Source organism: Maylandia zebra, linkage group LG12 (assembly GCF_041146795.1).
Source record: "Maylandia zebra isolate NMK-2024a linkage group LG12, Mzebra_GT3a, whole genome shotgun sequence".
NCBI lineage: Eukaryota > Metazoa > Chordata > Actinopteri > Cichliformes > Cichlidae > Maylandia > Maylandia zebra.
Genome location: NC_135178.1, coordinates 10,064,938 through 10,089,881, shown reverse-complemented (window position 1 = coordinate 10,089,881; position 24,944 = coordinate 10,064,938). Strand labels below are relative to the sequence as shown.

Sequence of the window (24,944 nt, the reverse complement as noted above, 5' to 3'; positions counted from 1 at the left end):
CTTTTGTGTTCGTCTTGATGCATTCTCAATCATCCAGGGAAATAAATCTCCAAAAGTCACCAACTTGGAGTGTTTCAGTTTGCCATCTTAGGGAGAAATCAACACACATGGGTGTATTTCCTTTGTTGCTGAGATTTATTGATGAAAACAGTACAAAAAACCAAGCATATTTACAAATAATAATAAAAAGTGAGTGAGTACATTTCAACATTTTCAGCAATCACTCACAATCCTGGCACTGCCATGGTATCTGTAGTCTGCATTTACCACATGTGTATCTTTAGCAGTGAACACATCACACAGTGGCATGATTGTTCTTGCATTTGTGTTTGACCTGACACATGGCTTTTTTTCCAGGGCTAGGTGTGGAGGGTTGTGTCCAAAGCAACTGTTCTTTTCTTGCTTTCTTCCCAGCTACATGAGAGTGAGCCAACTCTCTTGCAAGCTCCACCAGGAAGTCCACCCATCTTTCCTTCGTCCCGGTGCATGCTTGATACAGCACATGTGCATTCAGTGCTGCCATGTCAATCATGTTATAAAACACGGCAACTGGCCAGCGCCGTGTTCCTCTGCGGACAGTGTACTCCCGAACCATCTGGTCCATCACATCCACGCCACACTTTGTTTTGTTGTAAAGGGTGACAGTGTTTGGCTTCCTTTTGGTAGTGTTATCAGTCTGAACCACGCTGTGCATGCTGCTAAGAATATAGACGGTCTTCTTCCGTTTGGCTACAGATACACATGTGGTAAATGCAGACTACAGATACCATGGCAGTGCCAGGATTGTGAGTGATTGCTGAAAATGTTGAAATGTACTCACTCACTTTTTATTATTATTTGTAAATATGTGTACAAATGGTTGGTTTTTTGTACTGTTTTTATCAATAAATCTCAGCAACAAAGGACATACACCCATGTGTGTTGATTTCTCCCTAAGATGGCAAACTGAAACACTCCAAGTTGGTGACTTTTGGAGATTTATTTCCCTGGATGATTGAGAATGCATCAAGACGAACACAAAAGGAAGTTCACAGCTTTTAGCAGCTCCCCCCTCCGACAAACAAAGAGGCAGTTGGCAGTTAGAAATTAGCAATCATTCACACACCCCTACTCCCCTCCAGAATTCTCAGGTAACAACCTAATTTACATATGAATGACTAGCCAATTTAGCTTCCACTTGGCTGAAGCTAAAGCCTAGCTAAAAGCCATTTGGCTGGAAGGCGGGTTTTAAAGGTAGAAAAGCCAACTGGCTGCTCTCGGGGGCTCTAAAAACCAGCAAGTAGACTCCATAGAGGTTCCAGGAGTAAGAAGTAAAAACCCCATTTATATTTGCTATATGGATTTTGCTATGAGCGATAATATTGGAACTATCCAAACTGAAAAAAACAATGGCATGCACTCTTGCAGAAACCACAAGTCTTTAGGTGTCTGTATCAACAACAACAAAAAAGGTTTTACTCATTGAAAAGAACTACTGCACCAAATGAAACAGCGAGGGATTTGATTGGTCACTCCTACCATGTTAAGGTTTACGCAAACATTCCCGCAAACATCAGATGACTTGGGGAATGCAAGTTTGTGGTGAAGTCTGGGATTTGCAATGCATTCTGGGATAAGTTGTTCCTTCACCATTAAAAAATAGAAGTCTGAACACAAATTTGTAAGTTTGCCAGTTTTTGATTTTCCTTTTTTTTTTTTTTAACCAACTCAAGGCTTACAACACACATGAAAAGATTTTTGAAACATCACTGGACAATGAAAACTAGTGGTTTACAGACAATATCTTATACTATGGCTGCTAATATCCATATTAACAGTTACACATTTATTATTAAACTATAATAATCTTTTAATTAACATTTTTATGGAGAGTTTAACTGGTGTCAAAATTAATGTTTTTAGCTGAATTTAAGCCATATCTTTAGAATCTGTCTTTCTGTAGTCGGGTGTTAATAAGGAAGATTCAGACAAAGAAACACACTAATGTATTACATTAGCACACACCCCTCAGGCCAAAGTGATTACCAGAGAAGCTTTATCTTGGCAATAGATATTTTTTATAACTCCAGAGGTCTCTGAAACAACAGTTATAATAATGTGTCAGAGATTTCTAGCTTGTGAATTATACATCATAGTATTAATCCTCTCACTGTGGCTTGAAAAGAGCCAACAAGCTGTAAATGTGTTTATAAAACCAAAATATAAAGTTGGGATGAGGGTGGGAAGTGTAATGAAGAACAGAGGCATAATATGTAAAGAAAGACTATTAAAAAAGGAGTGGGGGTAGGGGACAGCCGGGAGACAGATGATCTGGAAAGGAGTTGATATTAGAATTTGGTCATATTCTAGGCCTCCTTCTTTGTGAAGGAATTGGAGGACTATGCATATGAAAAAAAGCAAAGCTTACAGATGCCTGGGGAAGTGTTTACATCAAATAGCAGGATGGTGAAATTCACAAACAAGACCATTAATAGTCAAGATAATAGAATAAAGCAAAGATATCTCCCAGCCTTCTTAGTACTGTTATCATTGCTTGTCCTTTTTTCTGCTCTATTCTTTGTGCCCTTTTTTAGTTTTATATCGCTTTTCCTACATCTCCTCTTCTCTTTCGTATTCTTCAGCTACGCGGTCCATTAAATAAATAAAAATGATGATGGTTGGCACACTTTGTTTTCACGTTGCTGTCCTGCTGGGACCTTGTTGAAAAGTCGTAACAGGGAAAAGAATTAGATTTCTGGCAGAATGCCTTAACTCCACAACAGCAAAGTTTTCATCCTCACAGAGGTAAAAATGATTAAATGAGTGTCTGATGCTGTTTTAGGCAGCAGGAGGCTTCACTGGGTTACCTGATGGTGCTCCAACATGTTCAGCAGATGAGAAGGTTATCACAGCCCCACTGATCAAAACTCTTCTTTGGCCTCTTTAACAGTTTTAGTTCAGAAAAGGTAATAATTCAGTTACTCTACCTCAGTGCATCTCATCACAACAGAACAGCAATAGTACACTGCTGTAATACAAGTGAAAAATAATTATGTCTTAGGAAATTTACAGTTCATTTAGTGATGTACTTGAAATGGATGAAAACAAAAGTTGCAAATGTCTTGATGCATGCTCAAGCATCATGGTCAGAAACTTTCCCAATGGAAACGTTGCATCCAGATGAACTGAATCAACTGTTTGGGAAAAGTTGGAACTACTACATATCAATTTCTCAGCTAATATATAGGGATTGCATGTACTCTAGAAAGGATGCTACTCCCATGGTGTGATGGAACAAGCAGTGAAGGAAAGTCAGGCACAAGTTAAAGTCCAAAAAAAGGTTTTTATTTAACCCCCCCAAAAAACTTGGTTAAATTATAAAGAAAAATCTAAATCTTGGGCCCATAAAAGAGGTCGAAGTACCAGAACTCTACTCACAAGCTGACAACAAAAAATACTACTAACTCAAACAAACTGAACTACCTAAATGAGACAAACGGGAAACTTAAATAGTGGCTGATCAGCCCACAAAAGCACAAAAAGGGGTAAAACACACAAACACCTAACTGAAACTACCATAACGAATTCCTGCGGTATGACCCATTTTGCAGGTCTCCATATAGGCTTGCTCCGCCCCTTTCTACATCTTACCTCATCAACCAAGGGACTGGGAACAGCTGCCACTGAGGTAACTCCGAAAACAAGGAAAGATTAAATCATACATACATAACAGTGTAAACTAAAATGTCACATATACGGCATATGGCACATACTCTATAAAATGGGAGTGAATCTTACATGCATGCAAACCCTACTATAGCTCTAACTGGAGATGGGTAGGTAAAAAAAATAGACTGGTTCAGTTTTGATGTAAGAATTTTGACACAGGAAGCAATTAGCAGCAACATTGTAAAATGTCAGTGACATTCAGGAACTATGCAACACTTGCAGTGTGAAATGGGTAGTTTTCCCAAAGTGGTCAATTGAAATACCTACCAATAAGAACAAAAGATACAGTTGATTGACATATGACAGGGTGGTAAATAGATTGAAGGGTTGCCTAGGAAACTAGGCCCTAGAATGTCCTCACATCACCTACAAAGTAATATGAATGAGCGAATTTCTTCATGTATGAATGGGAGTTTAGTTTACTGACTTTATTTTTGTGAGGAAATTCATCTTTTTAAGTTTTATTGTTATTTATTCCATATTGTCCTCTATTAAACAGCAGTTCTTGCTCATAAGGGGTCATATGTTTGTTGAGTTTTTGTTTGTATGTATTGTAGGGTCTACCTTACAATATAAAGCACCTTGAGGCACTGTTGTTGTGATTTGGTACTGTATAATTAAAATTGATTTATGAATTTATTACGGAAATGAATTAAATGATTATTCAAATTGATAGCAGAGAAAAGAACAAAACAAAGTAGTGGTGCAGAGTGTGGGCACTACTCTAAATTTATACAATGCCAATTTGACCTGTGTTCACTGTTACTTCTCTGTGTCCGTGTTTGCCTCATGTCTGTGCAAAGCACACACTATGAAGGCTGGCTGGTAATGGCAGATGACTTCATTAGGAGACATTTGCTCTGCTGCACTCCAAAGGCCAGGAGTCAGGCAATTACCCTATCTCCCAGGAGATTTACAATAGGGCATGAAAAAAAAAAATTGTAAAGTGTAAAATCTAAAGAGACACAAGACGGGATGCTACGGTTAACCAGAGCAGTCTCAGGTTCACACGGGGTGAAATTTTTTTCCGTTGCTCCAAGGACTTACTGGGCAGTTATTGGTTTTTCATTAAAGGGGCACCAGGTAAGAGGTTTATTGCCCTTAAGCACTAAATGACCATAATATATTTCTCTGGAGATTGGCCAGGTTATGAGTTTTGTGGCTTTCAAAACTCACTTTCCATCCCATTCTCCCCAGCCTCGTCACCAACTTGATTTTCAAGATGCTCCCAAAACCCCCAAACACAATTCACAAACATTCTAAAACAAACTATGGATAGTTTCACATTCTTGGTGCTGAAGTAAACTGAAGAACCCTGCATCATCTGCTCATAATCCATTTCTGTTTGACCTCTGCTCTGTTTAATTAAAGGTCAATTATAGCTCAGTAACCATTAACAGGAGAGTGTGGAGTGGGGTGGAGTATGGCCCTGATTCACTGATATTCCAATTCCTTCTACCCGATGAAGGTCAGCAAAGGTTACTGAAGACTTAATGACCATTTACAACACAGAGTGTGAGTAGCAATCATCCATGACCTATCCCAGAGTTTTTTTCCCCCTTGAAAACAGGCATGTTATTTTCTGCCACATATATGACACAGTCTGGCAGGACTGTAATTATCAGTCTTAAAAACTTGAATGAAACATACAAGTCTTAAGCATCCCCAAACAAAGAGTATTTAAATATCCCTGACTTTAATGTGCTATAATTGTCTAAATTTAATCTCAATATGAGAACATTTTTTTTATTAATGTTCACTGCTCTGTTTTTAATTATTTCCTAGTTTGGATTCACTATCTAGTCTTGGCAACTGCTGAGTGATAAAGGAACGCAAACACTTAACATTTGGTTACAGCTGAACCCAGTGGCGTGTCTAGAAAATTTTTGTTGGGGGGGCCAGGTAGGGGCACAGATTTGGAGAAGGGTGGCAGATGTAATTGGCAGATAATGTTAAAAACAATTCTACCAACCGTTAACCATAATTCAATAACCCTATAAACCTAATAACTGAATGCGCTTTTAACTCTTATTAGAATGAGATTTTAACCACTACGGTGCAAAGTTTTTAGATACTGCGTTGATAAAGTACAAGAGATATAATCAGTTAGTGTTTATTCAGCAGTCAAGGACATCAATATTTGCATAGTATTTTTACTGACATGCAGTGCACATATGTTTTGGGCAAAAACATTTTTGAATATTAAAATACGAACATTTTTAACATACAACTGGCAAATTAGCCAATGCCAATGCAAAACCAATGCCTATTAAAAAAAGAAGATAATCTTCTCACAAACCGGTGTTTGATTTTGAAACAGGAAAAAAGTGGGGAAACAAATGAAAAGACTAACATTTGACTAAAACCTGAAAGCAAGAAAATACTTTATATGCTGCCTTATGGTAAACTTTGGTAATATTGATGTAAAAAGAACAACACTGGCTGATGATGAAATACAGTCAGCTGGCATGGTGACACTGCCAGTATTAACCTGCAGGGCTGGACTGGGACAGAAAATCGGGCATTTTCACTACAGACCGGCCCACCAGGTATTAAAGCCATAAAGTCTTTGAATGAAAACAAATGCTGTTGTGACAGTGATGTACACTGTCTTATGGTATATGTATGATTTCTATACATTTTACGTCAGATAAAAACTTTGTTCGCAAGATTCAGATAATTATTTAATAAAAGCTAAATATTTGAAATGAGAATAAGAAAGAAAAGTAATTCTTTGTGCCCCACCTCTCCCTGTTAATGCCCTACCTGGCCCCCTGGCAACACTTTGCTAGATCCGCCCCTGCACAGCTATCAGCTGTCAGCTGCTTAGAAAAGGATCCTGGTGTTATTTGTCTCTCAGAAACAGTTCATAACTTCCCTTCAACTCATTTATGTCACCTAAAAGGTAGACCTGTTTCTCCATCACCTGTTCAGCTCTGATGATTCAGTAAGGACATCTCCTGGTTTCATCCTCATGTTTCCCTCTCACCACATATCCAAACCGATATCATGACCAGCAGGTTTACAGCTGTGGCTCCAGCAAACATCAGCTGATACTAGAAATTAATATTAAATAAATTCTAACAACAGCTGATCAAGCTTAAACGTGCTACTGTCGTTTAGCGCGACATCCGCTGGTTTCCTGTTTCTGGCGGAAAGTGGGCGATAAATAAACAAGAGAGAAAAGCCGATCAGCTGATCATTGATCAGTTTCATGATTGAAGTAGAAACAGAAGAGAGAGAGAGGGGGGGGGGGGGGGGGGATAAGAGAAGAGGCAGCTGTGCAGCGTAAAGACAGAATAACTCCAGCTTTGTGTCTTTTTCCATTCTAGCTAAAGCAAACTGCGTCTCTTCTCAGCTCAATACAAAACACATAATATTTTCTCTGAATGAGGGACCATTCCATTTTTTAAGGAGCCGTTGGCAACTCTACTAACTAACCTTATGAATAATATAAAGTTCACTATCAGTAACATCATAGCAACCGAACAGCTGTATAGAAACTCTGTCACGCTAGCACAACGAAAATAAACTCCACCTAAACTTGGTTTATATCTGACCCAGATAGAATGCAGGTCATAACTTCTTACCTGAAGTTCAGTTCACCTGATACTCGGACCGGCGGCTGCCTCGGGTCTCTCCTCCTCCTGCCTCCCCTTCCCTCATCCACCTGTTGCCTCTGTGGAAGCTCCGCCATAGCCACCACCAAACAACTGAGTTATTTTTACACATCGACCTGCATCTGGCCAATCCACCACCTCTCATTGTTCATGCCGTTACAAAAAAAAAAAAAAAAAAAGTCATCAGCCCATCCTGCAAATGTCCGGTGGCTAGTCCAGCTATGTTAACTTGTTAATCTTTCGCCGAAAAAGACAGACAGGCTTCACCTGAGCAAAAACAGGACAAAGGTGAATGTATCTCCCACAAAAGCTCAATTGGGTTATACTGAGAGCAGAAAACTAGGTCAAACTTGGCCTTTCCTTAATGCAAAGGCTTACTGTTATGAGACCAACCGGGGGTCTCGTAAGACTTGAGCTCTAATTTCTATGTTTTATGAGCCCCTAGTTAGGTGACTGTCTGACAGGGACAGCTCTGTCATCTTCAAAATAAAAAGGCCCACTGCACTTAAACCAGAGGAAAGTGACTCAATATGCACATAACTTTACTCAGTGAGCATAACATTCATGGCCACAAGGCCTTCAATAACGTTAAGGTGTCCCTGGTTGGCCTAAATCTTCAACCTTTTTGTATCCAACTTTACTGCGTATCATTCTTTATCATTCTTCAACCAACATTTTCTGTCATTTCCTTGTGAAAGACACAATAAAATCAAAAAGTAATAATCATTAAATAAGTATCATGCTCTGAGGCTTGCTGCCACTGAAACCGAAGCTTAAAGAGGGTGACAAAAGGAAGATTACCAGGTAATTCTTCATTAAAAAAAATAAGACTGGAAAAAACCCCAGTGCGATAGCATCATAACATGTTCGAACCAAGAGGTAATCTGTGTGTGTCTGAGCAGTGTTTAGTTTACCAGGATTGAATGAAACACATACTGATACAGCGACCTGGTTTGTGAGTTTCACGAGGTTGATCGTAGGTAACATAAGAACAGCAGTAACACCAGGCATGCTCACAAAATTATGGGATGAGCTTGACCACTGTATAGACGTAGGCTGTGTGTCCAGAGGGCAACACCTTGAGCACTTGTGAACATTGGAAATTTTGTATGTAACTTTATATTCAGCCATGTATTTTAAATTTAGCATTTTATGAAAGTTGGACCTTATTTGACATTGAAGACGAGGTCTGAAGTCCAAATTAATGTGATATTTACAATACCCAGATATGATTCCCTATGTGTCTATATGTTGCCAATACAAACAATGGCAGTAGGAAACAGAGTTTTAAATAGCTCTATGCAGCGTTATTGTCACTTTGACATTCAGATCAATCTATTGACCTTGAAGGAGAGGTCAAATGTAACATGATATAGGGCTGCTCGATTATGGCAAAAATGATAATCACGATTATTTTCACTGAAATTGAGATCACGATTATTTGACGATATTTATTTAACCCTTTAAGACCTACTATAGAACCAAGTCCACCAGAGCTTATATTATTTTTTTACATGCTGTAGTGCCATTTGTGGGAGCATTTCAAGTTGCTATACATCAATACAACTGTTATAGCCCATATTTTAATAATATGTATGCATTAAGTGCATAGTAATTACATAAATTGCAAAAAAGTGCAATAAACTACAAAAAAAATTGAAAATCGCGTTTGTTTTGTTTACATATATTTCTACTTGGAGAAATTTAAGAGGTTTATCCCTCAAAACTTTAAATACAATAAAGTTGCAAAAAATAGTTTCCCACCACAGGAAATTTATTTTGAGTGTCTTCATAGTTTTATTTTGGAGATACAGCAATTTTTATATACTGCAGGAAAAACAAAAAACAATCCTATGATGCAAATTTGCAAAGAAAACAGCATATGCATCATTTCACTGTGGGAAGTGTTACGACCAGCTGATAGGAACGGCGAAGCGTGTTTCTGGAATATTATGTTTTTGTTCCTGCAAGCGCTTTTTATGCAATATTTGCAAAGCTATATGTGGAAGGAAACCGTGACCGAGGACAAGCTGATGGCATCAGATGTAAGTACAACTCCTCCGGTTTCATATGCAAAACAAATTATTGCGCTAGCTTACACGGTTCAGGTTCTACAGGGATTTAACAATAGTTACGCAAAACGGAGCGTGCTGCTCTGACCGGCTTTAAAGGGTTAACAATGACTTTTAAAAAATAATATAAAATAGTGTGCAACACCACTGAAGTTTTTTTTTTTTAACTCTCTTTTCAACCAACGGCAGTCACTCTCCAAATAACTTCTGCTTAGCTTTCCGAGCTTCCCTCGGGTCCTCTTAATCAGCGGTCTCCAACCTTTTTTGCGCCACGGACCGGTTTATGCCCGACAATATTTTCACGGACCGGCCTTTAAGGTGTCGCGGATAAATGAGGGAGGGGCTAATAATCGGCTCAGTCATTTTTAATGATCGTTGAAAGCCCAGATCGTAATCGTGATTAGAGCAGCCCTAACATGATATTTAAAATCTTTATACCTATGTCGACAATACACGCCACAGTCGTAAGAATAGTTATAGGCTTTTTGTCAATTTTCGACCAATAAATCTTCGAGTTGCAGTTTAAGACTGTGGTGGGTGTAAGCCAAATTTGAATGGATTATTAACATGAACCCCCCTCCACACACTACAATATTTTATCAAGATTTATTTAAAGCTTTTAAACCTATCATATTTACAGACAGAAAGAATAACCTCGTTGGTGGAGGTAACAAAACATTACCCAAGCCAGACGAGTAACACTAATCCTAAACAGGGTGCCTGGGACCTAGTGTGCGTTATGATGACGAACAATTTCAAATGAAGCTTTTCAAACAAGACTTCCCAAAGCTGTGAACAGCTTTCAAAATATGTGGACTCTCCTGAAAAGGTGAGTCTGTGTTGCTACATTTACACATCCACTATAACCTGAAACACTCACCTCTCTGCATATGATTTCAAATCTAAAGATGAGCTGTGTAATACACCCAAACACACCACACCAATATTAAGTATTCTAAACAGACTCTATTAACACTGTTGGTTTAAAAACTCTGTTATATTTGACCTTGGAAGTTTCATATATAGTTTTCCTCCAGTGACAGGTTTATGCTTTACAGAGGTGCCCAGATGTTTTATAGCTAACGTCCACACTGGACCGTGGCTAGAGCGAATTTGTGCAGCAATAAGTACAGGGTGGCTGCTGGTCACAGAGTCTTGTGGGAAAGAGCCCATGAAATCACATTTTCACCAAAGTGGAAACTATTAAGGCCTGAAAAGTGTTGTGCTGTGCAATTCCTTTCAGTAGTGACTCAGACATTCTTGAAATATTAAAGACAACATTAGCTTTAAAGCCCTTGTAATCTTTCCTATCAAGTGGCTGATCAAAGCAGACGGGTCGGTTTTGGCGTACTCCTCCACAAAGATTTGTCATAAACAGGGCAGGGAGACAGTTTGGCCTATTACTAAAGTGCTTCAGGCATAGGGTGCATAAAGGACAACTAATTTTCCTCTAACTTTGCTTAAAAAGTGGTCATTAAAACACACAATTAAATGCACAGTAAAAGACAGCAAGCCTAAAGCCTAGAAGACTTTCATTGACTTTTTTAACCTTTCTTTTTCTGCACATCTGTTGAGCATATTAAAAAAGAGCCAGTGCAGAGACACCAGCATTACAATGCAAGAGATAACTAAAATGCATAAGAGGCTGTCCACTCGGAATCAGCCAATTTTCAAATGCATGTCTGTTTTCTCTTTCCTGCATTTCTATGCAAGGAAACTCTTCTTCCCTATTTCTTAATGAGCCCAGTTCTGCCAGGAAGCGGCCACACATGCAGCCAAAACAAGTATGATGCATTCTGGAACATGGCTGCATGTACTGGAAATAATTAGTTCCATGGTTTAATTTCTGGTTAATGACAACATTCAGTGCTGTCATGAATACTGACAACAGGAGGACTGATCCTCATAAACCATAAAACAACGTCCCGCTGAGATCCTCCAAACTGAATATCATCAGGAATATCCCCAAAAATCCGGCAAGGTGTTGTCAGTAAACAGCACACATGCGCTCGTCAACCTGTTTGGCGGTTCTGATTCATTCCAACCAAGAGTGAGCAAACGACAGGACAGGAAAACAAACAAAATGATAAGCCCAGATTTCTCAGGACAGGGAGCTTGCTGACTTCAGATCAGCTGACTTCTGTTGAATCTTCTTCTTTGAAGTGATTCAACGTTAATGACATCACACTTTGATCTGAATGAATGTATATGAATGTAAATGATTGAAAATGTTAGTGTATAATTTATGCTTTAAAACAATTAACAAGTGAGATTAATTTAGTCGATGTGGATTTTCTTTTAACCTTAAGGCCCCACACTTTGAACATGAATCATGGATCTTTGTTCACAGTTTACCTAATTTCAGAATTAGATTTCATCCCTCTTCATTGGATGAAAAGCAGCTCATAAACCACCAAGCTTTTAGCCATCCACTCTATTCTAGTTCCATTTGGTGATTAATAAGAATCACTGTGAAAACAGGCGATGTGAATGTCAGTTTCAGATGACAAAGTTAAAAACTGTTCTATTAATTTATTCTTACCGGGTCCGATCAGTGCGTTCCTACTCAACCTTGCCTGTATTACTCAGAACAGTGAAATAGGAGACAGAGTGACATTACACAGAGACAGATGTTTTAAGGTCAGAGAGAAGAAGAGGGGCCTATTAGACATTCTTCTAGAACAATCCCCTTGCTTTTGCTATTCACAGTCACAGAAAGACAAAGATAAGGAAGTAGAAAAGGTGAAATGGCTTTGCCCTGCTCATTCACTGCACAACAGATAAACTCAGATCATCTGGCAGACTGGAGACATTACTAATCCGGCTCAGTTGGGATTCAGGGGGAAGTGCTATTGTTCTCAGAGTGCCATTAAACTCCCCATCAACTGGAGTGCTGCTCACAACCACTGACAGAGAGGAGGTATATCGTATACTGTTCAAGCCTTGGCTGTGGTCTGCATACACGGTCTTGAGCTACCGGCTGCGATCAGCATGATTTATGAAGAGTTAAAGCGTGAGGTGTGAAAAAGTGAGTGAGGCAGCAAGGAAGGAAGGAGGAAGGAGATAAACATACAAATAGAAAAAAGGAAGACGAGGACAAACAGAATTGGACAATGTGTGCAAAAGTGAGCATGGAGGTGACTTTAGAAGTGGATGGAAAGAAAACAGTTTGCCTTTGCTTCAGTTCAACCATGCGATCACTTAAAGAAGAAAAGCACATACACACATAGGTCACTGAGAGACGAAGTGCTTGATTCGACCGTGGTGTCTGAAATTAATCAGTGGGTGACACCAACAAAATCTCCTACCATAAGGCCTGGTCATCCTGTGTCCTTCGGACTGAGAACGCACTGATCTGACACCCATGACGTGACCTTAATGTTATGACTCAAAGCTAAAAGTCATCAGAATTACTCACAAGCTGAGTGAAATGAACCAAGCGGGTCCTTAAGAAAAAAAGTGCTCACTCCATCTACCACAACATAAGCAAAATCCTGAAGTAATACTTACACGTACATTTCAATAGTATTCTCATTTGTACAAAAATTATACATGAAAAAATGACAAAAGGTGAATTTGTTTCACCCTAAAGAGGGTCAAACTGTAACTCTAACATGGTGCTCTAAGTCACAGGTGCTAATCCTCCCAATAACCCTACAGTCTATATAATGAGTAGATTTTGATGTGTATTGATTATAATAATTATTTTATTTTATTTTTATTTTTTTGTTATCTGTTTGCCAAGACTTTGAAATAATATAATAAAACCACAAATGACATATTCCAATCACAGGGTTACAGTTATGGTTAGGGAGTTTTGCTGACGATGACTTAGATCTCAGAGGGCCTGGCCAATCTAAACCCAAATGCTTGGTATATGCACCTAAGCCTACCCACCTTTGATCTGAGGTCAGCATTTTTTAATAGACCCATTTGGGGTTTGATTTCTGTGCTTTTTCTTGTGTGCAACACACAGTTTAGGGGCCCCTGAGTAACTTGCTGCAACTGTTGACCCTTAAACCATTTTAAGTTGGTGAACTGAAATGTGGTGAGTCACAGAGAGATTTCCACTTTCCAAACCTCCATTAATAGGTCCCCAGTAAGCTAGTAGATGTTAAGGGGATAAATAAAGCTTTTCACATGTCACAGCTATACTGTGTGTGTGTATCGTATAATGCCAGTGTGTTAATGACCTGTGTTAGAGTCAGAATTAGAGGATATATCAGAGTACACCCTGGACAGGTCATCAATCTGTCAACGGGCTTCAGGACAATTAAAATAACACAAATGTCCTTAAATTAAAGTTTGGCTTACATCAGACAGCAAACGTAAAAGCATAAAAATAAACATATATAATAATAATGATAAAAAAAACCCTGAAAAAAACAACAACCCTGATTTGATTCTTTGGATTCACTACTTCTGCTAATCATAAGGTTGCACGCATGAATCAAAAAGCAAAGAACCTTATGCAAGGCAGTAGAAATACAAGTACACTAACCAATACAAACAAGAAGAGATTGATTCATTCTGTCACACTTACTTAAAAGAGACATAAAAAGTAAATATATATATATATATATATATATATATATATATATATATATATATATATATATATATCATTAATAACAATAATAATAATAATAATAATAATAATAATAAGAAGAAGAAGAAGAAGAAGAAGAAGAAGAAGAAGAAGAAAAGCAAAATTAAAGCAGCTAAATTAAAAGCTCTAAAACAGCCCTGAGAGAGTGGAGGAGCTGTTTTTACACCATGAAATATATCCTAATTTATGTGTATCCATTAATATATTATAAATATATAAAATTACAGTAATTATTCTCATGTGAACGTTATCCCTTTAAACTAGTTTAGGGAAATGTGCAGTCATCTGCAAACTATCACTTCTACGGCTGCCAGAGTCTTCTCCTCTGTGCTCCGTCGGCTTCAGAGCGCTCAGACCTCCGCTTCACATCCCCTGCTCCCCCGGGCGCACTCACCTAACTTTTGCGGCCACGGAAGAAATCGCATCACTCCTCAGATTCTTCCTTTTGGACACCGCAGTTCCCATGCTGAAGTGGAAACAACCCAGGGGAGAAAACGCAGACCATTCCACAGATTGGTCGGCGAAGGATGCAGACAGGAGAGGAAAAAACCGCGAGGAAACGGCAAAATGAGAAGCATCAGTGCGCACGGCCCACGAGCTCAATCATCTCATGTTCATCTCGGTGTTTAGAAAGAGAAAGCTGAGTGTTCCAGAGGAGCCGCGGACTCTGCGTAAAGCGCAGGAGCGCAACTGGAAGATGCGGGGAATATGGACCACCGCGCTATGCTCTGCTCTCCTCATCCAACTAACGTGTCCACAAAGGAAGCCAGACCATAAAAGGAAGAGCAGCCCTCGTGGCTGCCGCACAGCGCGGACAGGTGCGGGGTGGGCAGCAGCGAGAGGAGGAGAACACGCTGCTTCATTACACGGGTGTATGTGAGATGAAAAGAGGTGTGGACACTCGAGCCCACAAGTAATCACGCCGCTTATTATCTGCAAACGACGCGTGTGGCATTCAGAGACTGTGGGGACAGACGGGCGCAAACAGTAATATCACATTTTAAACCTGCTGAGATACTTCTTGTGTTTTACTTTGTTTCCAACATCGTGAGTGGGGCTTTTTAAAATTCTCTGTCTGAGGTGACATATCAGTGAGATGTGGCAAAGCTTTTACATAAAACGACTCAAATTTGGTAACATTTGGGTTGGTGTGACAGCATACTGCGCAGTTATAATGTTTTATATGTGTGCTGTACTTTGATCCCATTTCCCATACACGTTTCTGCTATTAGGAATTATTGTTCACTCTGATAGTTCTCTTAACAAGCAAAAGCATCTGAGAATGGAGACTGCATTAGTACATAATGTGGGATGTGGCCCAGTCTGAACTCTAGCAGTTCCAAGTGTCTGTGGTTTAGTGGGTCACTTGTTAGTACTGATCCTCAAAAGAGGGTTAGCAATCTGTCACTCCCAAAACTCTGCTTTTATTTGGTGTTTGTTTAGAGGTCTGCAAACATCAAGTGAGTGTGAGTCACTCAACTAGAACATACAGAATGTACAAGAAACTTTGCTAATGCAAGGATGGTAATGTCCTATTTTTCATTAGCAAAGCCTTTAACCTCCTAAGACCCGAACTCTTCCACGGCATGCATTTTAAATTTATCTTTGATATTTGGGCATATTGGGACCCAGTGAATGTAAAAACAAAGAATAACCAGATTTTTTTTTTACCTGATTTCTGTTTCTAAGAAAAATGAGGGCCACATATGAGGATATTCATTTGAAATTTTGATAGAACAGTAGCAGTATAATGTCCTTGTAAGTGGATATCAGACCCCTGTTGAGCACAATTGAGTATTTTGGTCTAAATAACCCAAAATGTGATGTCCACATATGTGGCTGCCAGGTCCTAGGAGGTTAAGTCAAGTCACTTCAATTATCAGCTAGTTCAGTTGGAAAAAAAATGTACTTGTTGTCACAGGTTTGAATGCTCTTGCAGCAGATAAAGATGGCACAAATCTGTTACTCTTCTCACAAATAATAATGTTTAATTTTGCTCTGAGTCCTGTGACATGTTCAGGATGTACCCCAAATTTCAGGTGGGATAGACTTCAGCTCCTCAGTGACCCTGAATTGGAATAGCAGTTGAGAAAATGTTCCAGCTGATGAAAGGATAGTACCGTTATCTAGGTCCTTATGTATTTGGACAATGACACAATTTTTGCAATTTAGCTTTCATGCACTATTTTAAGTCCATGATTTAAGTGCAGATGTTCAATTTTAATTAAAGTGGCTTTACAGCCATTTTCCTGCAATTTCAGAGGTACAAAAAGAATTGGACAAAGTAACATAATTTAAAACATAAGCATTGTTTTTAATCCTTGGATGAAGATTGTTTGCTGGCAGTGGCTGCAAACCCATGTAACATCAGCATGTGCTACATTTCTTACTTTCGCATTATCTGTTAGGTCGTTATTGCAGCAGCAGTTACTTGCTGCTTGTTTGTGGTGCTTACTGAAGGAAAAACTGAAGGCAGAAATTGAAAAGCACAATCTGTTGGGTGGAGATAATGTGACTGAATTGGCCATTGAAGGATATCCCATCTCTTTGCCTTCACAAACCCATTGGTTGCTTTTGTAGTGTACTTTGGCTCATTATTTCTTTAACTGTGAATTTCTGTCCACATAGTTTTGGAGCATTTGGCTGAATCTAAGCAGAGTATAGCCCTGTGCACTTCAGTTCACCCTGACATATCTATTAACAGTCACACACTTGTGACCGCATTCGACATACCAATGCAATAACATTACCTCCACCATGTTTGTTTCAGATGCATGTTTTTCTCTTCCCATCATTCTGTTTTTTGTTTCTTTGTTGTTGTTTTTCTGTTTGTTGATCTGAATTGATCTTTGGTGTAAAAAAAAATCAATAGTACAAAGAATCATAGTAACCGAAATTTAGGCCTAATGAAGAAAAGGTTATGGGATCACCAAGTCATTGGAATTTAAATTATAATGGTTGATGAAACTTTCCTGCTAATTAATCAGAGATAGAGATGATCAGAGTGATTAGTCATTAGAGCCACAAATGTATCAGTTCAATTAACAACCTCCTTCTAAACGTCAGTAAGACAAAGGAGCTGATAGTGGACTTCAGCACTAAGCAGGAGAGGAACTACCAGACCCCCGTCATCAACGAGTGCCCAGTGGAGAGAGTGGACAGCTTCAAATACCTCGGAGTTCACATCACGCAGGACCTGTCATGGTCCTGTCACATCAACACCGTGGTGAAAAAGGCCCGACAGCGTCTCTACCACCTCAGACGCTTGAGAGACTTCCAACTGCCCTCCAAGGTGCTCAGGAACTTTTACTCGTGCACCATAGAGAGCATCCTGGCGGGAAACATCTTAACCTGGTTCGGGAACAGCACCATGCAGGACAGACGAGCTCTACAGAGGGTTGTGCGGTCAGCTGAGCGCACCATCCGCTCCGAGCTCCCTGACCTGCACTCAATCTACAGCAGGCGGTGCTGGACCAAGGCCAGGAAGATCGTGAAGGACCTCAGCCATCCCAACAACAGACTGTTCTCTCTGCTGAGGTCAGGAAAGCGATTCCGCTCCCTGAAGACCAACACAGAGAGACTGAGGAGGAGCTTCTTCCCGCAGGCGATACGGTCTCTCAATCACACCACCACACAGTACTGACCCACACATATGGTTCTTACACACACACACTGGACTTTCTGGACTTTGTTTTTGCACAACACTGGTCACTATATTCTTCATTTCCAGTTAATACTTGTACAGCTGCTGTTATTGTGTATATATTTATTTATATTTAGATTTCTTCATACATTCTTATATAGTTCTATATTGTGTATTGTGTATTTTGTTGTACAGTTATTTTATTTTCAACTTTAATTTATATATTTTATCTTATTCTTCCCAGTTAAATTTACCCTTCATTCTAATTTGTGTTGTACAGTTATTTCATTTTTAACCTTAATTTATATTTTATTCCTTCTTAGTTAAATTTACCCTTTTTAATTTTTCATATTTATTTCCTATCTTATTCATAGCCTTTTCCTTTTTTGTTTTCTTTAGGTCACGAGCAGTTGTCCAAGCATTTCACTACATATCGTACTGTGTATGACTGTGTACGTGACAAATAAAATTTGAATTTGAATTTGAATTTATTGTAATCTGATAAACAGTTGCCTTTTGCCCCTTGTTTTCTTTTTATCTGCTTTCTTGCTTGTTCCTTGTAAATGAACATATGCAAATACACAAAAGCATGAAGCAAAAATGCAATGTGCATTGCTATAAAATTCAATATGAAATTAGGTTTCTCTGCGACTCGAAAATACATAGAAAGTTCTCTCAATATATCTCCTCTGGCCTTTGCTGGCAGCACTGAGTGCCCTACTTTTGAGGAACAGGCCAGTCTACATGCAATTAAGAAATATGAATGTTTTAAATTAACATGGTTTGTGTTAAATCTGCACTCTGTAATAAGGGCTATCCACAACAGTGCTTTATTGTGGCATTTTGTATTATAAAATGACTCAACTAATTTTACTTTCCTGTCATTCACATGATGGCTAAGCTACTTTGGGACATTGCAATAGCTGAAGATTTAACCAACTGGATGGTACCTCCAAGCAAATAATCAAAAGCTGCTGATGGTGATTAGATTAGGTTAACAGTAGACAACAGCAGAACAGAAAAACAGAAGAAAATCAATTTCCACTACCACTATTGTATCTATTGACCTGGGAGTCTTGCAGAATATGTTTTGCTTACCGGGAAAACAAAATCAATACAATGTCAATATTCAACCATTGTGGAAGAAGCCAATTCATCTCCCTATTGTGTTTATGAAAGCATGTAAGATATGTAACATAATGCTCATGACCTTTCAGATTTCTGTCCACTTGGAGTGTGGATGCTCTGGGGCTCAAGGCTAACACTTGGGATTATCACCCTGAGTGCTTGGGCAGGGATTTGTAAGCCCCTGATTCTAATATAAGGAAAAAAAATCAGAATGTCACTGCTAATGAAATGTGTGGGCACAACAGACTAGTGTTTTGTTTTTATTTTTTCCCTGCATGGACATTTCTTAATTCAACACACAGAGCTGGGTAATTGGAACTTCAATATAGCACTGGCAACATTATTTTTTGATGCATCCAAAAAATTAACACAACATGATCTTTATGCTAAATGGCCTAGAGGGGTAGTAGTGAGTGTTATCTTAAAGCATGAAACCTGCATGGGTTTTCACTGAGGATTATTGTGTCACTGTTAATGATGACTTCTTCTTTTTTTTTTGAGTTAAAAGTAGTTTTAGTTAGAATGATTATTTTCTTTGTTTCCCCAGTGGTGCTTTGTCCAGGGCGTTCCCTTCCTTTTGCATCACTTGGGGTATGTTGAACCTATATTCTTTCCAATGGCCAACAGGGGGCAAATCCTCTGGTTTAATAGGAACCACTATTGTATAAAACAATCCATTCATTAAGCGGTGACGTATGAACCCTGCTTCCGGGTCCAAACTACTATTTATTTATTAAAGCTGTTGTGTTTTTAACATGTTTTATTGTTTTGTATCTTGTTCTATTTCATCTGAACAAGCTCCTGAAAACAGTTACTGATCACTGTCGGCCTCTCTGTGTTTTTATTATCACTATTCATTTTAAAGCTCGATTTTTAAAACCTTATGCTATTACTACAGCCCAGCCCATGCAGCAGAATATTAATGACTAACCTTGTATTGTGGATGGATTATCTCAGTTGTTCCCCTCAGTTGTTGAAAAGTAACTATTGCGTTACTTTAAAAAATTTTTTAACCCTCTGGAGTCCAGGGTATAATTGGCCATTTTTACCTACTTTTTGATTTGACCTCTACATTTCACCTTTAAAAACTATTTACTGTGCCTTGTTTGGTATCATTCTTTTTAGCACAACCTCACGTGTCTGAATTTACAGTTATGTTTTCATTTTGACATACTGTATTAACACAATTGATCTAAAATCAGACAAAACACATAAAGTCAGAGTAGAAAAAGTTATATATTTTTTTGTAACAACCACAGACATGTTTATTGAATCATATTTCATACATTAAATGCAAACATAAATTGTCAATTTTTTAATCATATGCACAACTTGCATTAAACACAACACAAGACTTCTGGAAAAATGTCTTTTGGACCACCTCGGTTATGCAGAAGTTTGTAAAATAGTGATGAAAACAATAATCTATGTTTTCATGTTCATGAAAGTCACTGTCATGAACATGAAGTCATGATTAAATGAAGTTGATTTAAATGAAGTCATCGTAGGCATCGTAACAGATAAGTTTCCTCTTGCTAACCACCTTGGCCAATATGTGTGATACAGAAAACATGGATGAAAAAGTTGTTAAAAACTCCTTTAGTACATAAGCAAGGAAAATGTTGATGTTAATGGAGAGGGGAAAGCAGCTATACCCATGTCTGGCCTAAAAAAAAGGGAAGTTGACTAGGTACAGGCTCTCAACACTATCAGATTGCACACAATTAATTTTAATAGATATGTTGTCCTCACAGGACATATAATGAATTTAGTAAATACTTTATATTCAAGTAAATTTATATTCAAGTAAATGAGCTCAACCTTAAACATACAGTCAGGGGAAAAAAATGATTTGAACTGAAGCTGACTTTATAAGTTCCCCCACTAACAAAGAAATGATCAGTCTATAATTTTAGTGGTAGGTTTATCCGAACAGTGAGAGACAGAACAACAACCAAAAAATACAGAAAAATGCATTTCAAAAAAGTTATAAATTAATTCGCATTTTCATGAATGAAATAAGTATTTGATCCCCAGCAAGACTTCTGGCTCCCAGGTGTATTTTATACAGGTGTCAAGCTGACATTGGGAGCCTTCTCAATTCGTTACCTGTATAAAAGCTGTCCATCATTCATCATTCCAGATTCCAAACTCTGCACTATAGCTATGACTAAAGAGCTTTCCAAGGATGACAGGGACAAGATTGTGGACCTAGGCAAGGCTGGAATGGGTTGTAAGACCATTACCAAGCAGCTGGGTGATAAGGTGACAACAGTAGGTGCGATTATTCGCAAATGGAAAAACCATAAAATAACTGCCAAACTCCACCCAAGATCTCACCTCGTGGAGTTTCAATCATAACGAAAATGGTGTAGAACCAGCCCAGAACTACTTGGGAGGAACGTGTCAGTGACCTCAAACCAGCTGGGACCATAGTTACCAAGAAAACAGTTGGTAACACACTATGGCGTGAAGGACTGAAATCCTTCATTGCCTGTGATGTCCCCTCCTCAAGAAAGCGCATACACAGGCCTGTTTGAAGTTTGCCACTGAACATCTCAATGATGCTGCCTATAACTCCAAGAACACCATTCCCACCGTCAACCATGGGGAAGGAAACATTATGCTTTGGTGGTGTTTTTCTGCCAAGGGGACAGGACAACTGCACTGCATCAAAGAGAGGATGGATGGGGCCATGTACCGTCAGATCTTGGGTGAGAACCTCCTTCCCTCAGATAGTGCACTCTAGCAATTATCCAAAACACACGGCCAAGGCAACAAATGATTGGCTCAAGAAGGAGCATGTTAAGGTCTTGGAGTGGCCTAGTCAGTCTCCAGACCTTAGAAAATCTGTGGAGGGAGCTGAAGGTTCGAACATCAGCCATGACACATTAGGGATTGGAGAGGATCTGCAAAGACAGATGGAACAAAATCTCCCCTGAGATATGTGCAAAACTTGTGGCCAACTACATGTGCAAGACCAAGTAGGTTTTGCAAAGGTATCAAGTATTTATTTCATTCATGAAGTGGAAATGAATTTTAACTTTTTTGAAATGCATTTTTCTGAATTTTTTTGGTTAATGTTCTGTCTCTCACTGTTCAAATAAACCTACCACTGAAATTATTGACTGATCATTTATTTGTTATTGTCTCTGCTTGCCTTTTTTGTTAAAATCATAGCACGCCACTGCCAACACTGACAATTGTAAAAAGACTTGGTGGGTTACCAGACGATACAGCAGCAGAAGGAGTGGCAGAAAGTAAGTCTTGAAGGGATGATGAGCTAGAACTATGAAGGCCCTGTTATACAGTGTCCACTGCATCGTACAACAAAATGGACATCAAATTGACAATATACATGCTGTCGCAAGCTGCTGTGTCTGCTGGTCATGCACCTTTTGATTTTTGTAACCTGGTGCATTGTGCTGCTGCCACCACAGCCAGATGATGTATCAGTATAATGATATATCAGTCTAGAAGCTCAGAGATTCAAAGATTGTACAGGGGGAGATGTTACAACAGTTTGAATACATCAGACTTGAACAAAGTGTAATTAAAAACCTCTTTGCTTTTAGTTTTAATTCTTCTCCTCCAATACCTGCGCTGATGTGGAGGTTTTGTCTGTGTGACGACCGTTCAGTGGAATACTGCAGTGGGAGCCGGTGCCTCAATGGCGAGCATTGATAGATATGGCTGTGTGATGATGTCAAGTGCAAAGCCACCTATAGGGTGGTTATAATGGGACCCTTACACATGAGCATAAGGCAGTTCTGGCAGTAGTACAAAACTAGACTTGTGAGTCAGGTCAAAGCAAATAAAGCAACCTACTCACACAAGAAGGATAAAGTGATCTAAGGTATACGAGCATCTCCTGTCTTCTTCATTTCTTTTCCTCCTTTAGGGCACTTTTAACTCCTGTCAGTGAAAAGTGCTATAAAGAATCAATACGCTTGCTACTTAATCAGGAAGTGAATGTGAGTCTGCATCGTTGTTTCCAACTGTCTCAGGTTCTTCCTGTCCAGATTAAAATACAATTCTGAAACTAAGTGGCAGGTCAAATAATGTGAGGCCACAATTGTGGATGGGTTGGGAAAGCTTTGAGTGACCTAATTTGTGAACGCAGATAATGACCAATAATGGCCAACACACTCAGTCAGGAGCAGCACAAATTAGTGGGTCACAAACAGCAGATGTGATGAGGGTGCAAGTCATTTATTAGCAAAACAGGCACAGCTTGTTACGTGCAATCTGAAAATACAGGACAAGTGCAAACATTCCACATGCACCTCGCTCCAAAAACAACAATCTCACAACCTGTGTGAGACAACACAATGGACAGCAATATGTTCTGCAACATATGTAATGTCTTGGGAGAGTAACCTGGACAGCTCAGCTGGAATCAGGGTTCATGTAAAGAATAGTTTGCTTTGCTACAAAGTATTCCTCTGTATTAAAGTGTAATCTGTGTGTAAAAGCTGATGTGACAGATGTGTAGGACAACATAGTGCTATGTAATTGATGTAATACCTGAAAGTAAAAAACACAAAAAACAGTTGGCTAATTAATATTGCAGGGCTAAGTGTGCATACTGCTGACAAACCGTGAAACATATTTTTGCCTTGACAGGAGTGTTTATTGCTCCATGAGTTATTGCATGCATTGAGTGTCGAGAGCTGCAGACATCAAAGTGGTCTCATCTTCTTTGCACATTTAAGCTTAATAGTAGCTTAATAGGTCTTGATGCATGCTATATCATCCAGGTAAGGAAATCCCAAAAAAGTTGATTCTGTTCATCTGGATGTAGCGTTTTCAGTACTCATACGAGTGACTTCTTCAGACTGACTGCAGGTTTCCCCAATGGCACCTTTGCACAATTACTGAAACTAGCAGCACTGACAGATAATGGGCTGTGAGGTCAGTTTCTTGATCTAGTTAAATGGATGGCATAACACAGAAGAGCTAACTTGTCAGGCCAGCAGTCTTTTTACACCTACACTGGACACTCTGTTGATGATGAGGATGTAGACGTCCTGGACAGGGTGGAACGCTGGTTTGAGCAGAGAGTCAAGAAAGCCATTTATGTGAAAAGGGAAAGACCATCTCTGAATCAGTTCATTGTCAGTGGTGCTAGTTTCAGTTATTATGCAAATGTACTGTGTCAGTCTTAGCAGTCAGCTAAGACTGAAGAAGTCACTTGTATGAGTGACAAAACATTTCTCCCACTGAACACGTTACGTCCACATGAACAGTATCAGCTTTTTTGCTTAATGAACCTTTTTCTCAAGCTGAAATGTTACAACAGCTATTTAGAATGTTTGCCAAAATCACAGGCTTTTATTTTTGGATCTTTTTAAAAAATGAGTAACTTTTGCAAATTTTTGGCCTTTATTAAGGGGTTAAATATGCACAAATGCTTAATGCGCTAATACAACAAAATAACACAATAGCACAACAAAACCTGACACTTACTGGTTAGCAAAGCTTACATGCATAGATCCAGTGGTATCTTGGTGTGATTGCTACAAATTTCTCTACTCACACACACACACACACACACACACACACACACACACACACACACACACACACACACACACACACAAACAAGCACTTATTTCTTTGGTGCCTAAAGTCACGATCTATAAATTTCTACAAATTTAAAGTGTTTTAAAGTGGAAACTTAGGTAGTCCAGTGCTGGAAACGTCTTGTTTGCAAGTCAAGGGTTTGGATTACCTTGAGAGCAGCTGTGAATATAAATGGCATGATTTGTTTGAGTAAAGTGCTGTCATCTGTCAGACGGATCACCCAAACTCCCAGCCCTACAAAGTGTAGTGACAGATAATACTGACTGATGAGTATCCAAAACGAGCAGTGTGACCAGACTTCAAGTAGCCTGGATGCACAGTGTTAGGAGTGCTGTTTGGTTTGGCTTGAAGACTAAATACATCACTGAATTATCCATGCTTTTTGTCATCTTAATAAGCTCAATGGAGAGCATCAGAAAGAGGAAATAGCAAGCTCAAATTTCATAAAGCACTGTCATATCACCTTGGATGTGTGCGTGTGAGGGAACAGAACCTTCGGTCCCCTCATCCTTTACTGCACCCTTTTCTCGTCCCTCGTTATCCCGCCTTCCTCTCTCTTCTTTGCTTTTCTCACTTTC

At 39.1% G+C, this 24,944-nt stretch overlaps 1 protein-coding gene across 1 annotated transcript in view; it reads right to left on the bottom strand.

The window, feature by feature from the left end:
• The window catches only part of nsmfb (NMDA receptor synaptonuclear signaling and neuronal migration factor b), a 73,614-nt gene extending 58,767 nt beyond the window's left edge, over positions 1-14,847 (bottom strand). The window contains exon 1 of the mRNA XM_004565818.3: positions 14,404-14,847. Within this exon, the coding sequence (XP_004565875.1) occupies positions 14,404-14,474 (71 nt within the window). The 5' untranslated portion in view covers positions 14,475-14,847. The remainder of the gene's footprint in view (positions 1-14,403) is intronic.
• Between the last annotated feature and the right edge of the window lie 10,097 nt (positions 14,848-24,944).